The 11,885-nt window shown below is 54.0% G+C and overlaps 1 protein-coding gene across 1 annotated transcript; it reads left to right on the top strand.

Moving 5' to 3' along the window:
- The first annotated feature begins 179 nt into the window (after window positions 1-179).
- On the top strand, window positions 180-10,757 carry LOC101870867 (hippocampus abundant transcript 1 protein-like). Its single transcript, XM_034070741.1, has 12 exons — window positions 180-365; window positions 818-913; window positions 1,792-1,854; window positions 3,031-3,158; window positions 3,496-3,610; window positions 4,225-4,443; window positions 5,115-5,228; window positions 5,989-6,060; window positions 6,294-6,406; window positions 6,526-6,623; window positions 7,029-7,195; window positions 7,279-10,757. Exons 1-12 carry the CDS (start codon window positions 282-284, stop codon window positions 7,486-7,488), a joined length of 1,479 nt encoding a protein of 492 aa, XP_033926632.1. The 5' UTR covers window positions 180-281; the 3' UTR covers window positions 7,489-10,757.
- Window positions 10,758-11,885: the final 1,128 nt, after the last annotated feature.

Genomic DNA, 11,885 nt, shown 5'->3' with positions numbered 1-11,885 from the left:
GTCCCGCCCACCTCCTCCCTCTGCCTCCTCCCAGCCAATCAACGACGCGCTCGGCCGCCGGGGAAAGGGCGGAGCAGCCAATAGGATGTGAAGGTGCGTCCCACCGGAAGTGCCCGTCAGCGCCGTCGCCTGGGTGACGGGGCCTGTGGGCGGGGCCATCCCGACGCCGCCGCCGCCGCCCGGTCCCCGGGCCCGGTGCGGGTCTGTGCCCGGGCCCCGGCTCGGCTCGGCGCAGGGGCGATGGGGCGGAGGCCGGCGGACGGCAGCGGCCCGGCGGCGCCATGACCGGCGAGAAGAAGAAGAAGAAGCGGCTCAACCGCAGCGTGCTGCTGGCCAAGAAGATCGTCATCCGCGACGGGGCCGGCGTGAGCGGGGGGCACAGCGGCACCGGGGAGCGGGGGGGGGCGGCTCGGGCCTCGCTCGGGGCGGGGGCTGCTGTGCTCCGGACAGGCCTCGGGATCGCCGCCGGTCCTGCGGTGCTCGCCGGTGCCGGTGCCAGCTGTGGAGGGGCCGGGCCGCGGGGTGAGGGCCCCTGTGGAGCAGGCACCTCCAGTGAGGGCCGGTGGTGCGGGGAGCAGCAGCTGTTACCGTGAGGGTGCTGAGGCTGCCCCGTCCCTGGCAGTGCTCAAGGCCAGGTTGGACACAGGGGCTTGGAGCAGCTGCTCCAGTGGAAGGGGTCCCTGCCCGTGGATTGGATGAGCTTTAAGGTCCCTTCCAACCCAAACCATTCCATGATCCTAATGATGCTCCAGTGTCCAGATCTATCCTGGACTGGGATACACGTGCTTGTGTTACTCATGGAGCTCTTGTTTTGCAGCGACAGGGCATTGGAGAGCCCAGCGTGTACCACGCCGTGGTGGTGATCTTCCTGGAGTTCTTTGCCTGGGGGCTGCTGACCACACCAATGCTAACGGTGAGTGAGTCTCTCTGGGGATAATCCTGCTTCTTGTGGACAAGAAACCATCCTGGGTAATGATCTTATCACACAGAGCCTTTGGAACTTGAGGGGTAGAAACCAAGATGTAATGGTTTGTACCTGGGAAAGCTGCAGCAACAGTGATTGGTTTATGGAGCTGGGCAATGCTTTTCATGCTTATTGTAGCTAAACTTGGAGCAAAGCACAAGTTAGAGGTTTGAAGGCTTATTTAGGGATAAAAGAGATTTCTGTTGAACTGCCACTGTCGTTCTCTGGGGCATCAAAGCACAGAGACAATTTCCTGGCAGTTCTTTATGATGCCAAGTCATGCTCCTGCTGGAGAGCCAGTGAACTCGTCTGGGATTGACTGAGGGGTGATTAATACAGGAAGCCATAAAGTGAAGTGTAGAGAGAGAGCTTTAATAAAGCAACTGAAAATATCATCTTGGATATTTAAGCCTTTAGTTGAGGAGCTGTAAACTCCTGAGGGGCATCTCTCAGCTTCTTCAGTTTCTGATGGTCGATCAGCAGCACACCTTGAAGTGTAATTGCCAGGTGTATTTTTTACCTGATCTCTGATTTCTAGGTAAATATGCAAAGGGAGTCTTTGGTTATCATGGAATGCTTTGGGGTGGAAGGGACCTTAAAGCTCATCCAGCTCCAGCCCCTGCCATGGGCAGGGACCCCTTCCACTAGACCAGGTTGTTCCAAGCCCCATTCAACCTGGCCTTGAGCACTGCCAGGGATGGGGCAGCCACAGCTCCTCTGGGCACCCTGTGCCACTGTCCCACTACCCTCACAGGGAAGAATATTCCAGGCTTCTCCCTGCTTTGCACAAGCTGCTAGCTCTGTGGCTTTGGTTTTGTTTTCTCTAGGTGTTACACCAGACTTTCCCTCAGCATACATTCTTGATGAACGGCCTGATTCATGGAGTCAAGGTAAGGAATATTCCTTCCAGGCTTCCATCTGAACCTGGGATCAGGGCAAGAAGTAGCAAGCCGTGATAATCCATGTGGCCTTGCTGATGTCAGCCAGTGTTTGACAGATGATAGAAGCACAGAATACCTGGTTGAAAGGGACCTCATGGATCATCTGGCCCAACCTTTCTAGGCAAAGCATGACCTAGACTAAATACATGTTCAGAGAATCATAGTTTAGGTTGGAAAGGACCTTAAGATCATCTCATTCCAGCCCCCTGCCAGTTTGGGGTGCTACTGGCAAACCAAAAGCAAAATGAAGAGTCAACAAAGCGTGGATGTTGGGTATTTGGTGCAGTTGATTTTACTGAGCAGTATTAACAGCCTGCTGCCTGTCAGCCTGGGTTTGGGGCTATAGGAGCTGTGTGTCTCAGCTGCAAACACTGCAGTCAGCATGAGATCAGCCCTGGATCCGTGTTCTGGAGTGTAACAACATGAAAAACCAATGACACCTGGACTTAGCAGAAATAGGAATTGGAATAGGCCTCAGTGGGCTCTCCCTGACAGAAGGTGGGGAGTGTGCCACGGCACGGGTTTAGACTAGACCAGCATTCCCAAAGTAGAATTGGAGGTAACTATAAGGACCAAGCACTTGGGAACATTGCAAACCAGCCTGTTAGACCCTGGCTCTGGCAAGAGGGTCTTGGGGAGGTTTGGTTCCATGAGAGCTGAGCACTTCCACACACACACGAAGGCTCTTCCCTGCCTGTCTCCAGTTGGAAAGGCATGGAACAGTTTTCTTTGTGCTTAATGGCCTTGGCATCTCGTCAGGTCTGTCATGTCTCCATCTAAAAGAGAAAGCTTTCCCTGGAACTGCAGCAGATGTTCATGGGATGGAGCTGTGCCAACATCTTTTTAGGTACTGGTGAGCAGCTCCTCATGCCTGGGGGTGACCACAGCCGCAGGCAGAGCAGTCACAGAGAACAGGAGGGTTTAGCAGCACTGAGCTGCCTGAGGGTAGGTTTTGATCCTTAAAAGGATGTGAGCAGTTTAAGAAAGGGTTCTGTGATCGCCTGCTTGCAGGGAATAGGACTGGGTTGTCTCCTCACCCTGTTAGCTTAGTGTTGTCAGAAGCTCTTGCTATGGACAATCAGAATTTGACTGAGAGATTTGTCTCTGTCACCCTGTCTTTCTTAGGGTCTGCTTTCTTTTCTAAGTGCCCCACTGATTGGTGCTCTCTCTGATGTCTGGGGCAGGAAATCTTTCCTCCTCCTCACTGTCTTCTTCACCTGTGCTCCAATTCCCCTTATGAAGATCAGTCCGTGGTGAGTGTGTTCCTGTTGTAACCAAGGGGTTCTGAGGAGAGGAACAAGCACGAGACAGAACGATGGGGGATTTGTGGGTGTTGCATTTGAGGATGATGGAATTGTCCAGTGGGGAATGATGCTCAGCCTAGAGACTCTTTCACTTGCCTGGTTCTACCAGAGGCTTCAGTGTTAGGAAGAGTCTTTCCTGGTGCCCATTCTCCTGACAGGCCCATTGTGACTATTTTTGGGCCACCAGACTGCAGCTCAGTGTGCAGTGCAGTGAAAGAGCAGGGCCTGCAGGAGCTGTGCACCGGGGTGAGGTTACTCCCTAACTCTGTGGCACGGCCTCTTTCAGGTGGTATTTTGCTGTCATTTCCATGTCTGGAGTCTTTGCTGTCACCTTCTCTGTGATCTTTGCCTATGTTGCTGATATCACCCAGGAGCATGAACGCAGCACGGCGTATGGCTTGGTAAGGAGCTGCACAACTGCCTTGTCTCTTGGAAGCAATACTCGGGGCTTTGCAGGTAGGAGAGATACAAAATGAGGGTGGGAGATTGATTGTCAAGCCAAGGACAGTATCAGTAAGCAGATGATATGTGCTTCACTATAGCACAGTCTCCCATTTGCTCTGTGGGTGATTTAGCACTGAGGGAGAGGGCTTCAAATCATAGAATCAACTTGGTTGGCAAAGACCCTTTAAGCTCATCAAGTCCAACCATTCCCCAGCACTGCCAAGGCTACCGTTAACCCATGGCACTGAGGGCCTCATCTGTATGGGTTGTGAACACTTGTATGCTTGTTTACAGTGTGAATACTGGTTGTATTGTTGCTGAGCCTGTAAACCAGCCTGGTCAGGAGCTTCTCCAAGCCAGGCTGGGATTGTGCCCCTTCTATAGAGTTCCTGAATTATTAGGACAGCTTCCATTTCCCTTTGTTAGATTGCACCCAGAGAACACGTCACCTTTCTGTCTTTTACATGGAATCGTCTCCATCAAAGGTGGCAGAACTCCTGCCCTGGGTTTACACAAGAGGAGAAAACAGGCTCTAGGAAGGAGAAGCTGGATTCCTGTTCTCTGCTTCTAGGTGTCAGCCACGTTTGCTGCCAGTCTGGTCACGAGCCCAGCCATCGGGGCGTACCTCTCCCAGGCCTATGGGGACACGTTGGTGGTTGTGCTGGCTTCAGGTGTAGCATTGCTGGATATTGCCTTCATCCTGCTGGCAGTGCCGGAGTCGCTGCCGGAGGAGATGCGCCCGGTCTCCTGGGGAGCTCCAATCTCTTGGGAACAAGCAGACCCCTTTGCTGTAAGTCATTTTGCTGCTGCTTTTCCATGTTTGTCCTTCTCTTTGCTTCAGTTCTGCTAATCTCTCCCAAAAGGAAGATGCATTCCACAAAAGGGGGAGGATGTGAGGATCAGATTAACCTTGTTGAAGGTACCGTCTCCAGATTGCACATCCATAAAGCTGTCCAGCAGCTTCCAACCCTTTCCCTGGAGCTACAAACCATGTAAAAGCAGCTCCAGATGTCCCAGAGCAAGAGCATTTCTTCAGTGGAAACATACCACAGTTGTTTGAATACGAGTTCCATTATTCAGCAGTAGTTCTGTATCAGAAGTCCTTTGTGTTCTGTCTTCTCAGGACCTTTACTAAGGATGAGGAGTTTTGCAGTGCACCTTTACTGGCTCAGGAAAAGGCAGTTCTGATCCAAAGCACTTGGCTAAATCTAGGAAGCAGGAAGGTCAAAAGCTCTCAGTGTAGGGTGTGAGTTGGTGCTGTTGGACATCGGTACCTCAGGCTGGTGTGTTGTGGCACTGGTTGCATCTTCCTCCAGGATGCTGCTCTGGTTTCACTTCCCAGCTGTAAGCTGGTGACTCAAGCACTTGCTTTTGCTGTCTCTGCACCTGGAGAATAGTTCATGATGTTTACTCTCCTTTTTTCTTTTAATTGATGTCATTTCCCACTCTTCTTCCCTACAGTCCTTGCGGAAAGTGGGTCAGGATTCTACAGTGCTGCTCATCTGCATCACTGTCTTTCTGTCCTACCTTCCCGAAGCCGGCCAGTATTCCAGCTTTTTCCTGTACCTGCGACAGGTCAGTCTCTTGCCATGATGTGAGGCTCTGAATGCAGGAGATCCCAACATGAGCAGCTTGTGCCCAGGCAGGCAGGAAGCCCCCAGCATCCTGGCCTGGATCAGCACCAGTGCGGCAGCAGGGCCAGGGCAGGGATTGTGCCCCTGCACTGAGCACTGGGGAGGCTGCACCTTGAATCCTGTGTTCAGCTCTGGGCTCCTCACTACAAGAGAGACCTTGAGGTGCTGGATGGGGCCAGAGCAGGGCAATGGAGCTGGAGCAGGGCCTGGAGCACAAGAGAGATGGGGAACGGCTGAGGGACCTGGGGGTTCAGATGGAGAAGAGAAGGCTCAGGGGGGACCTGATGGCTCCCTGCAAGTGCCTGCAGGAGGATGGAGCCAGGAGGGGCTGGGCTCTGCTCCCAAGGAACAAGGGATGGGACAAGAGGAACTGGCCTCAAGCTGCACCAGGGCAGGTTCAGATGGAGCTGAGGAACAATTCCTGCCCCACAGGGTGCTCAGGCATTGGAACAGGCTGCCCAGGGCAGGGCTGCAGGCACCGGCCCTGCAAGGGTTCACACCCCATGGAGACGAGGCCTCAGTGCCATGCAGGGGAAAATCTTCCAGTTGATTCCTGCAGGAGCAGGGGCTGGAGGAAGGGATCGTTCATTGATACTTAGGTACCTGCTGAGCAGTGTCAGCAAACACTGGTGAGCCTGGTGGGCTGGCTGGCCCCATAGAGCCCAGATCGCCTGAACAGTCCCTCTGTGGTGTTTTCACAGGTCATTGGGTTTTCCTCAGAGACAGTGGCAGCCTTCATTGGGGTTGTTGGAATTCTCTCCATCCTGGCTCAGGTGAGCACCAGTTTCTCTCTTAGCTCTTGCACTCTGGTTATAGGAATGTCCAAAGTGGCTGACAAGTGGAAGTCCCTTAGGCTGGGCTGTGCCATGGGATGTGCTGGGGTCTCACATGGTGTTACTGGCGTGGAGGAGTCGGTGTTGTGTTCCCTCAGATTCCCATCCTCTTGCCTTCCAGTGCTTGCATCCTTCTTTGCACTTCCTTTTAAAGCACCTGTTTTCCTTTCCAGACAGTGGTGTTGGGAATTCTCATGCGTTCCATAGGAAATAAGAACACCATCCTGCTGGGACTGGGCTTCCAGATCCTCCAGCTTGCCTGGTACGGCTTCGGATCACAGCCTTGGTAAGAATTGGCTCCTGTTTGTCTCGTGGCTCTGTGGCAGCTGCCTGTGCCCTCTCTGGAGGGTGATGCTGTGCTGCTGCCTCAGCTCCTGCCTCCTCACCACTGCCTCTGTCCCCCAGGATGATGTGGGCTGCAGGAGCTGTGGCTGCCATGTCCAGCATCACCTTCCCAGCCATCAGCGCCATGGTGTCTCGGAACGCAGACCCTGACCAACAGGGTGAGTTCATCCCAGCAGGAGCCTGCACTGACTGTGGTGGAGGTAGTGGTGGAGGGATGGCCAGGAACCTGCCCTAGCTGTGGAATGTCTTGTTCTGAGTTGTATTGATGCTCTGGGAGGGAGTGTTCTCTGAGGTAGACGAGGAGCCTGCTGCTTAAGCTTCATGGTTCAGCCCTGAGGCCTCAGACTTGGCTGCCTTCAGTTCCAGTGTTTGATGGGCCCAAGCCCCTTTTATTCTCCAGCCAAACGCTGGGTGAGCAAAGCTCATCACCCGCTCACTGCTTCCTCTGTGGGGTCCGTGTCCATCCAGACCTGGATGTTTGAGCCTTGTCTTTAGTTACAGAAGCATCCTCAAGTAGCACAAGCAGCTGGAGGAAGATCTTCCTCTCCCTGCTCTGTCCCCAGGTGTGGTGCAGGGGATGATCACTGGGATTCGGGGTCTGTGTAATGGCCTGGGCCCGGCACTCTATGGCTTCGTCTTCTATCTCTTCCACGTGGAGCTGAATGAAATGGCTGAGGTGGAAACTCTGGGTAAGGCCTCCAAACCCAACATGGCCAACCCTACGGATGAGGTAACTGTTCAGCTTTGTCTTTCCTTTTAGGCTGCTTTCCCCTTATGCTTGAGCATTAACCATTCCTCTGTTTCTTCCTACAGAGCAGCATCATCCCAGGGCCTCCCTTCCTGTTCGGGGCTTGTTCTGTCCTGCTGTCGCTCCTGGTGGCCTTGTTCATTCCAGAACACAACCTTGCACTGAGATCAGGCAGCCACAAGAAGCACAGTAACGGAGCCCAGACCCATACCCACAGCCCTCAGGCTGGTGGGTCGGATGGCAAAGAGCCCCTGCTCGAGGACAGCAGCGTATGAGGCCGGGAGAGAAGGACCTGGCTCACATCTGGACCCCAGGCCAAGGATGGACTCAGCCAGTGGGAGTTCAGGGAGAGAGAGACAGGGTGGGGAGAGAGAAGAAGCGAGGTGAGACTGTGCCACTAACAGCTAATGGGAAGGGAGGAGGTTTCCCTTCAAGCCAAATACACCCTCAGCTGGTGCAGAACCAGAGTTGTATCGTCTGGTGCTGATAGGAAGGGGAGATACTGAACCGCTCCGTGGGAAGGGATAGTTCCTGAAGGCAATGCTGCCCTTTTCCATGAGCACTGAACTTCGAGGTGTGCCCTGCCAAATCCTCAACTCACCAAGGAAAACCGAAGGAGCAAGCGTTGGCTTTGTTCTGGTGTGAACTAAGGGCCTTGGCAGCTGGTATAAACCAACGCATCAGCTCCATGCCCCATCCCCTGGTGGAACCGGTCCCATCACAGCTCACCTGTGGGCAGCAGCAAGCAGGGCCATGCACTGGGGTGAAGAGCAGATGGTGTGGTCAGGCCTGAGCTGCCCCTCGCTACTTGGAGCCAATGAATTCACCTTGGTTGGCCCGGGTGAAGCTTAGATCCCACCCCCCCAAATCTACTGACTTGATGTTCTGATGAAGAGATGTTGCACAGAGGTGAATGAGAGAGGGAAGGGCATCCCCATGAGTGCTGGGTGCTGAGGTGGTCGATGAGGTTTGTGTTCCCCTTTGGCTTTTTCCTGTTACCCTGTCTTGGTAGGAGGATTCTTCAGAGCTGGTTTCTCAGGCACTCTAAGGGGTGATCAGGAAATAGCAGCTCTCTGAGAGGCTGGAGAAGCAACTCAACCCCATGAAGCACTTGCGAAAGCTTTGAGGGAAAGGCCAGAGAAGGAGCTGTTCATCCTGAGCACTTCCATAAAGCACGTGGCTTTTTCCCCTCAGGCTCTTGCCATCCGATATTAAACCCAGATACCAACTGCAGCTCTTGTTCTTTCTCAGTCCAGAAGCTCCTGAAGGTGATCATTTGCCGTTGATGTGAACGTCGAGGTTGGGAATCCATGGAATGTTTGTGAGCCTGCCGTGAAGGCGCTTGTTTGGTTGACAAATGGAATTGGAACCTCTGCTTTGGGAGAAGAGCAGCTCCTTGACTTGGAGCAGGAGCTGTGTGAGAGCTGTTGTCAGGCTGGGATCCCTCCATCCGGCTGGGACAGGGCTCCCAGGGGAAGAAGGCCAGGAGGGAGGGGGCATTGGCTCCATGTCCTGGCTCTTTGCAAATGGGTGGCAGTGGCTGTGCTGGGCCTCTGCAGCAGTGGGTTTAATGGGAAACCCAACGGGATGATCATGGAGAGCCAGGTCCTGCTGGCACAAGCCTGGGAGAGCACTGCCTGTCTCCTGCTCCAGGGTGCATTTGGGATCCAAGCTCTTCCGCACGCTTGGTGGTGGTGGCATTGGGTAGATCAAGAGCTGCAATTCCATGTAGATGGAATTTAATCCCTGTCAGATAGGAACAGCTTGGAGCCACTGCCTGCACTGGGCTGGGCTCATGCTCTCCTCCCTGCTTCCTGATCTTTCTGGACCAGTTCTTCATTGGAAGTGGACACTGAAGTGGAGGAATTGTCAGCTGGTTTCACATTAACCCTGCCCAGGCCCTGCAGTCGGAGCCATTCCCTGGGAGCAGAGGGCAGCAGAGCAGGGATGGAGAAGGGAGGCAGCCCAAAGCCTCAGTGACCTGCAGTGATTCCGGTTTCCCCAAGCTCATTGTGGTGATGTCCGTGTTGTGTGTGCACAGTGAGCTGCTTTCCTGAAGGAAATCCAGTCCCTGACCCGTTCAATGCCACATTCCCTTCTCGGAGCAGAGCTTTCCCAAGCACATCCGCTGTTGATTCCCACTCTCCTCTAATGAGCTGAAGTTGGTTTTTCCCTCACACCCAAGTGAATTTGTACCAAGGAGCCGTTACCTCCTCGTGCACTCCGGGGCCCCAGGAGCTCCAGGGGTAGGATGGAATCATAGGATAGAGCGGAATGTTGTGGAAAGAAGAACGTAATTTATATGATATAAGTATAGAGAGCTCTATTTTTAAAAGTCCTTTCTTGCATAGTTTATTGACACAAATCCTGTTCCCCCCCAGCACCGCTGCTGCCTCCGGCCTCTCCTCCCCTCCAGCCAACAGAACCAGGTGAGCTTCCCTGCTCCGTCACCATCCATCCTGCTGCCACATCCGACTTTCCAGTGATGCCAGCATCCCCCGGCTCCTGCAATGTGTATCTGGAGGCCTTTGGTCACTTCATCACCCGAGCTGGGAGCCAGGAGATGCTGCAGGTCGCTGGTGCCTTGGGGGCTGCATGGAAGGTCCCACCGTGGTGGAGCATGTGCATAAGGACACTGACAGCACCATCAGGGTGCTTTGGACCTTGGCTCTGATGGCACAGGGGACATGAGAGGGCCCCAAGCCCGGTGCCTGCAGAGCCAGGGCTCGCTGTGGCACTTGTTCCTGGCGCTGGGAGCAGGCAGGGATCCCTTCCCATGGATTTGGAGTTCCTTTCCCCTGGTTCCACACGACCCCAGCGCCGGGCATGGAGCTGGGAGCCAGCCACTGTTCTGCCTTCAAGGGACACAGGAGGCCTCGGGCCAAGCAGTGACGGAGCTGAGATTCCTGGACCTGAATGACGAATGTCTCATTCCGAAGGGCCGGGAATTCTGCAGCATCCCACTGGAAAGCTGGGAAGATCCGTGCGGAGCGTTAGTTTTGCCAAGTTTTTTGTTACTTTCTATGGAAAAAAAAGCAACTTTTTTAAAAGAGCCTTTTCTTCACCTGCTTCCATGTGCTGGGAAGTGCCTGAGCCCGGCTGCTCCACAGCAGCATTCCCAGGAGCTGGCTGCAGCCACTTCACCTTGAGGTTGGGGCCAACAACACCCCAAAAGTAAGGCAAGGATTGGCTTCATTTGCCCTTCAGTGAGTTCAAACTGATCTTAGTGCACTAAATCCCCCCACCCCCCACCCCATTAAGCCTTTGCTTTCTCTTTGACCATTGATTTAGCAAACCAGTCCCTTTTCCCTTCCCCAGTTTGGGTTCTTTTCTCTGTACTGGAATGGCTGCTGCCACCTTTAGTACCTTGGAAAAGAGCATGGGCATGGGGAGGGGAGCTGCCAATCGCGAGCGTTTCTGGGTCTCTCTTGTGAAGCTAACAGGGAGCTGTGTTTCTTTCCGTTCAGGTTGTGTTTAGAGCTGGCTAATCTCTCCCTCCTCCAGTGGATTATTTATTAAACTGCTGCTTTCCTGTTGTGTTGAAGCTCTTCTGTCCTCATCCTTCTCCCTCGGGTCCCAAGATGCCTTCCGAGATGATGCTTCAGGCCTCCTAAATGTGTCTCTTATGGGTACAAAGTGAGTTCTTTCCACCTATTCCTTCAACCAAGGCTAAAAGGACCTTGGAACCAATTCACCTTCCCCCTTGATCCTACCCTAGCTTTCCAGGCTTCCACTGGAGCAACAATAGCCTAGGGCAGGTCCCTGGCTCCCAGTTCCTTTGAGCCTCTTCATTTCAAGTCAGGCTTCGTTTAGATCTTATCTTAGCCACTTAAACACTTGTGGTGGTTGAGGATGGTACTGAGTGAGCCATATAATCACAAGTGTCAACACATCCAGGTCTGCTCTTGGATGGGAGCTGTGTCTGATGGCCCATATCCGTAAGGAGCTGGAAACACAAACCCCATCCCACAAGATGTTGCCTTTTGTCTTGATTTCCTCCGGATTTGAGCTCATTCTTGTATTTATTTCATCTTGACTTGAGAAAGGTTCCCCAGCTTATCCCACTTGGCATCGCTGGAGGGAAGAGGGAAGGGATTGCAGCAGCGGGTGGTGCTGGGGATGCTGCGGGCGAGGGGCAGAGCCTGGTTTGGGAGCTGCCTTCCCAGGGGAAGATTCCCGAGGTTTGCACCATGTGGAAAAACTTCCCTTCAGTCCAGATGGCTCCAGCCCTGTCACTTGTGGTGTGGGGCATTAGCAGTGCTGGTGCTGACAGCCCAGGGCTCCACCCCAGCCTGAGGGGCTTGGCTGGGGCATCCTGTGCTTGTCCCATCTCTCCCCATTGAGCTGTTCTGCTTCCTGAGGAGCACCTCTGGACTGAACTCTGCCCTGCTCCTGCCCTCAGGAGGAAGCACCATTGGCTTCCAGGAAAAACCTTCCCCCCTCTCCTTGAAAGCCAGCATCCCCTTTGCTCTGACCTCAGAGGTTTCCTGTTGGGTGGAAGAGCATCCTGGTGCCTAAGGTTGCTCTTTCCACCTTGGGGCTGCGGCCTGATGGTCCCTCTGTGCCGGGATCGGCTCCAGACACACATATCAAGTGCTCTGCAGGGCCCGAGCCACAGGAAGGGCATCAGGAGGTGCTGGACTCTGGTGGTTATTGATGTCCTAGGGACTGG

This window comes from Melopsittacus undulatus, chromosome 19 (genome assembly GCF_012275295.1).
Source record: "Melopsittacus undulatus isolate bMelUnd1 chromosome 19, bMelUnd1.mat.Z, whole genome shotgun sequence".
NCBI classification, from domain to species: Eukaryota; Metazoa; Chordata; class Aves; order Psittaciformes; family Psittaculidae; genus Melopsittacus; species Melopsittacus undulatus.
This window is presented reverse-complemented; position numbering and strand designations above follow the sequence as displayed.

What these genes read in the sequence shown, in the direction of transcription:
- LOC101870867 (XM_034070741.1), top strand. Translation starts at nt 282, where the DNA reads ATGACCGGCGAGAAGAAGAAGAAGAAGCGGCTCAACCGCAGCGTGCTG. An exon ending in TTCTCTCCATCCTGGCTCAG is followed by an intron (nt 6,061 to 6,293) that starts GTGAGCACCAGT and finishes TTTCCTTTCCAG; the next exon opens with ACAGTGGTGTTGGGAATTCT. An exon ending in TGGCCAACCCTACGGATGAG is followed by an intron (nt 7,196 to 7,278) that starts GTAACTGTTCAG and finishes TTCTTCCTACAG; the next exon opens with AGCAGCATCATCCCAGGGCC.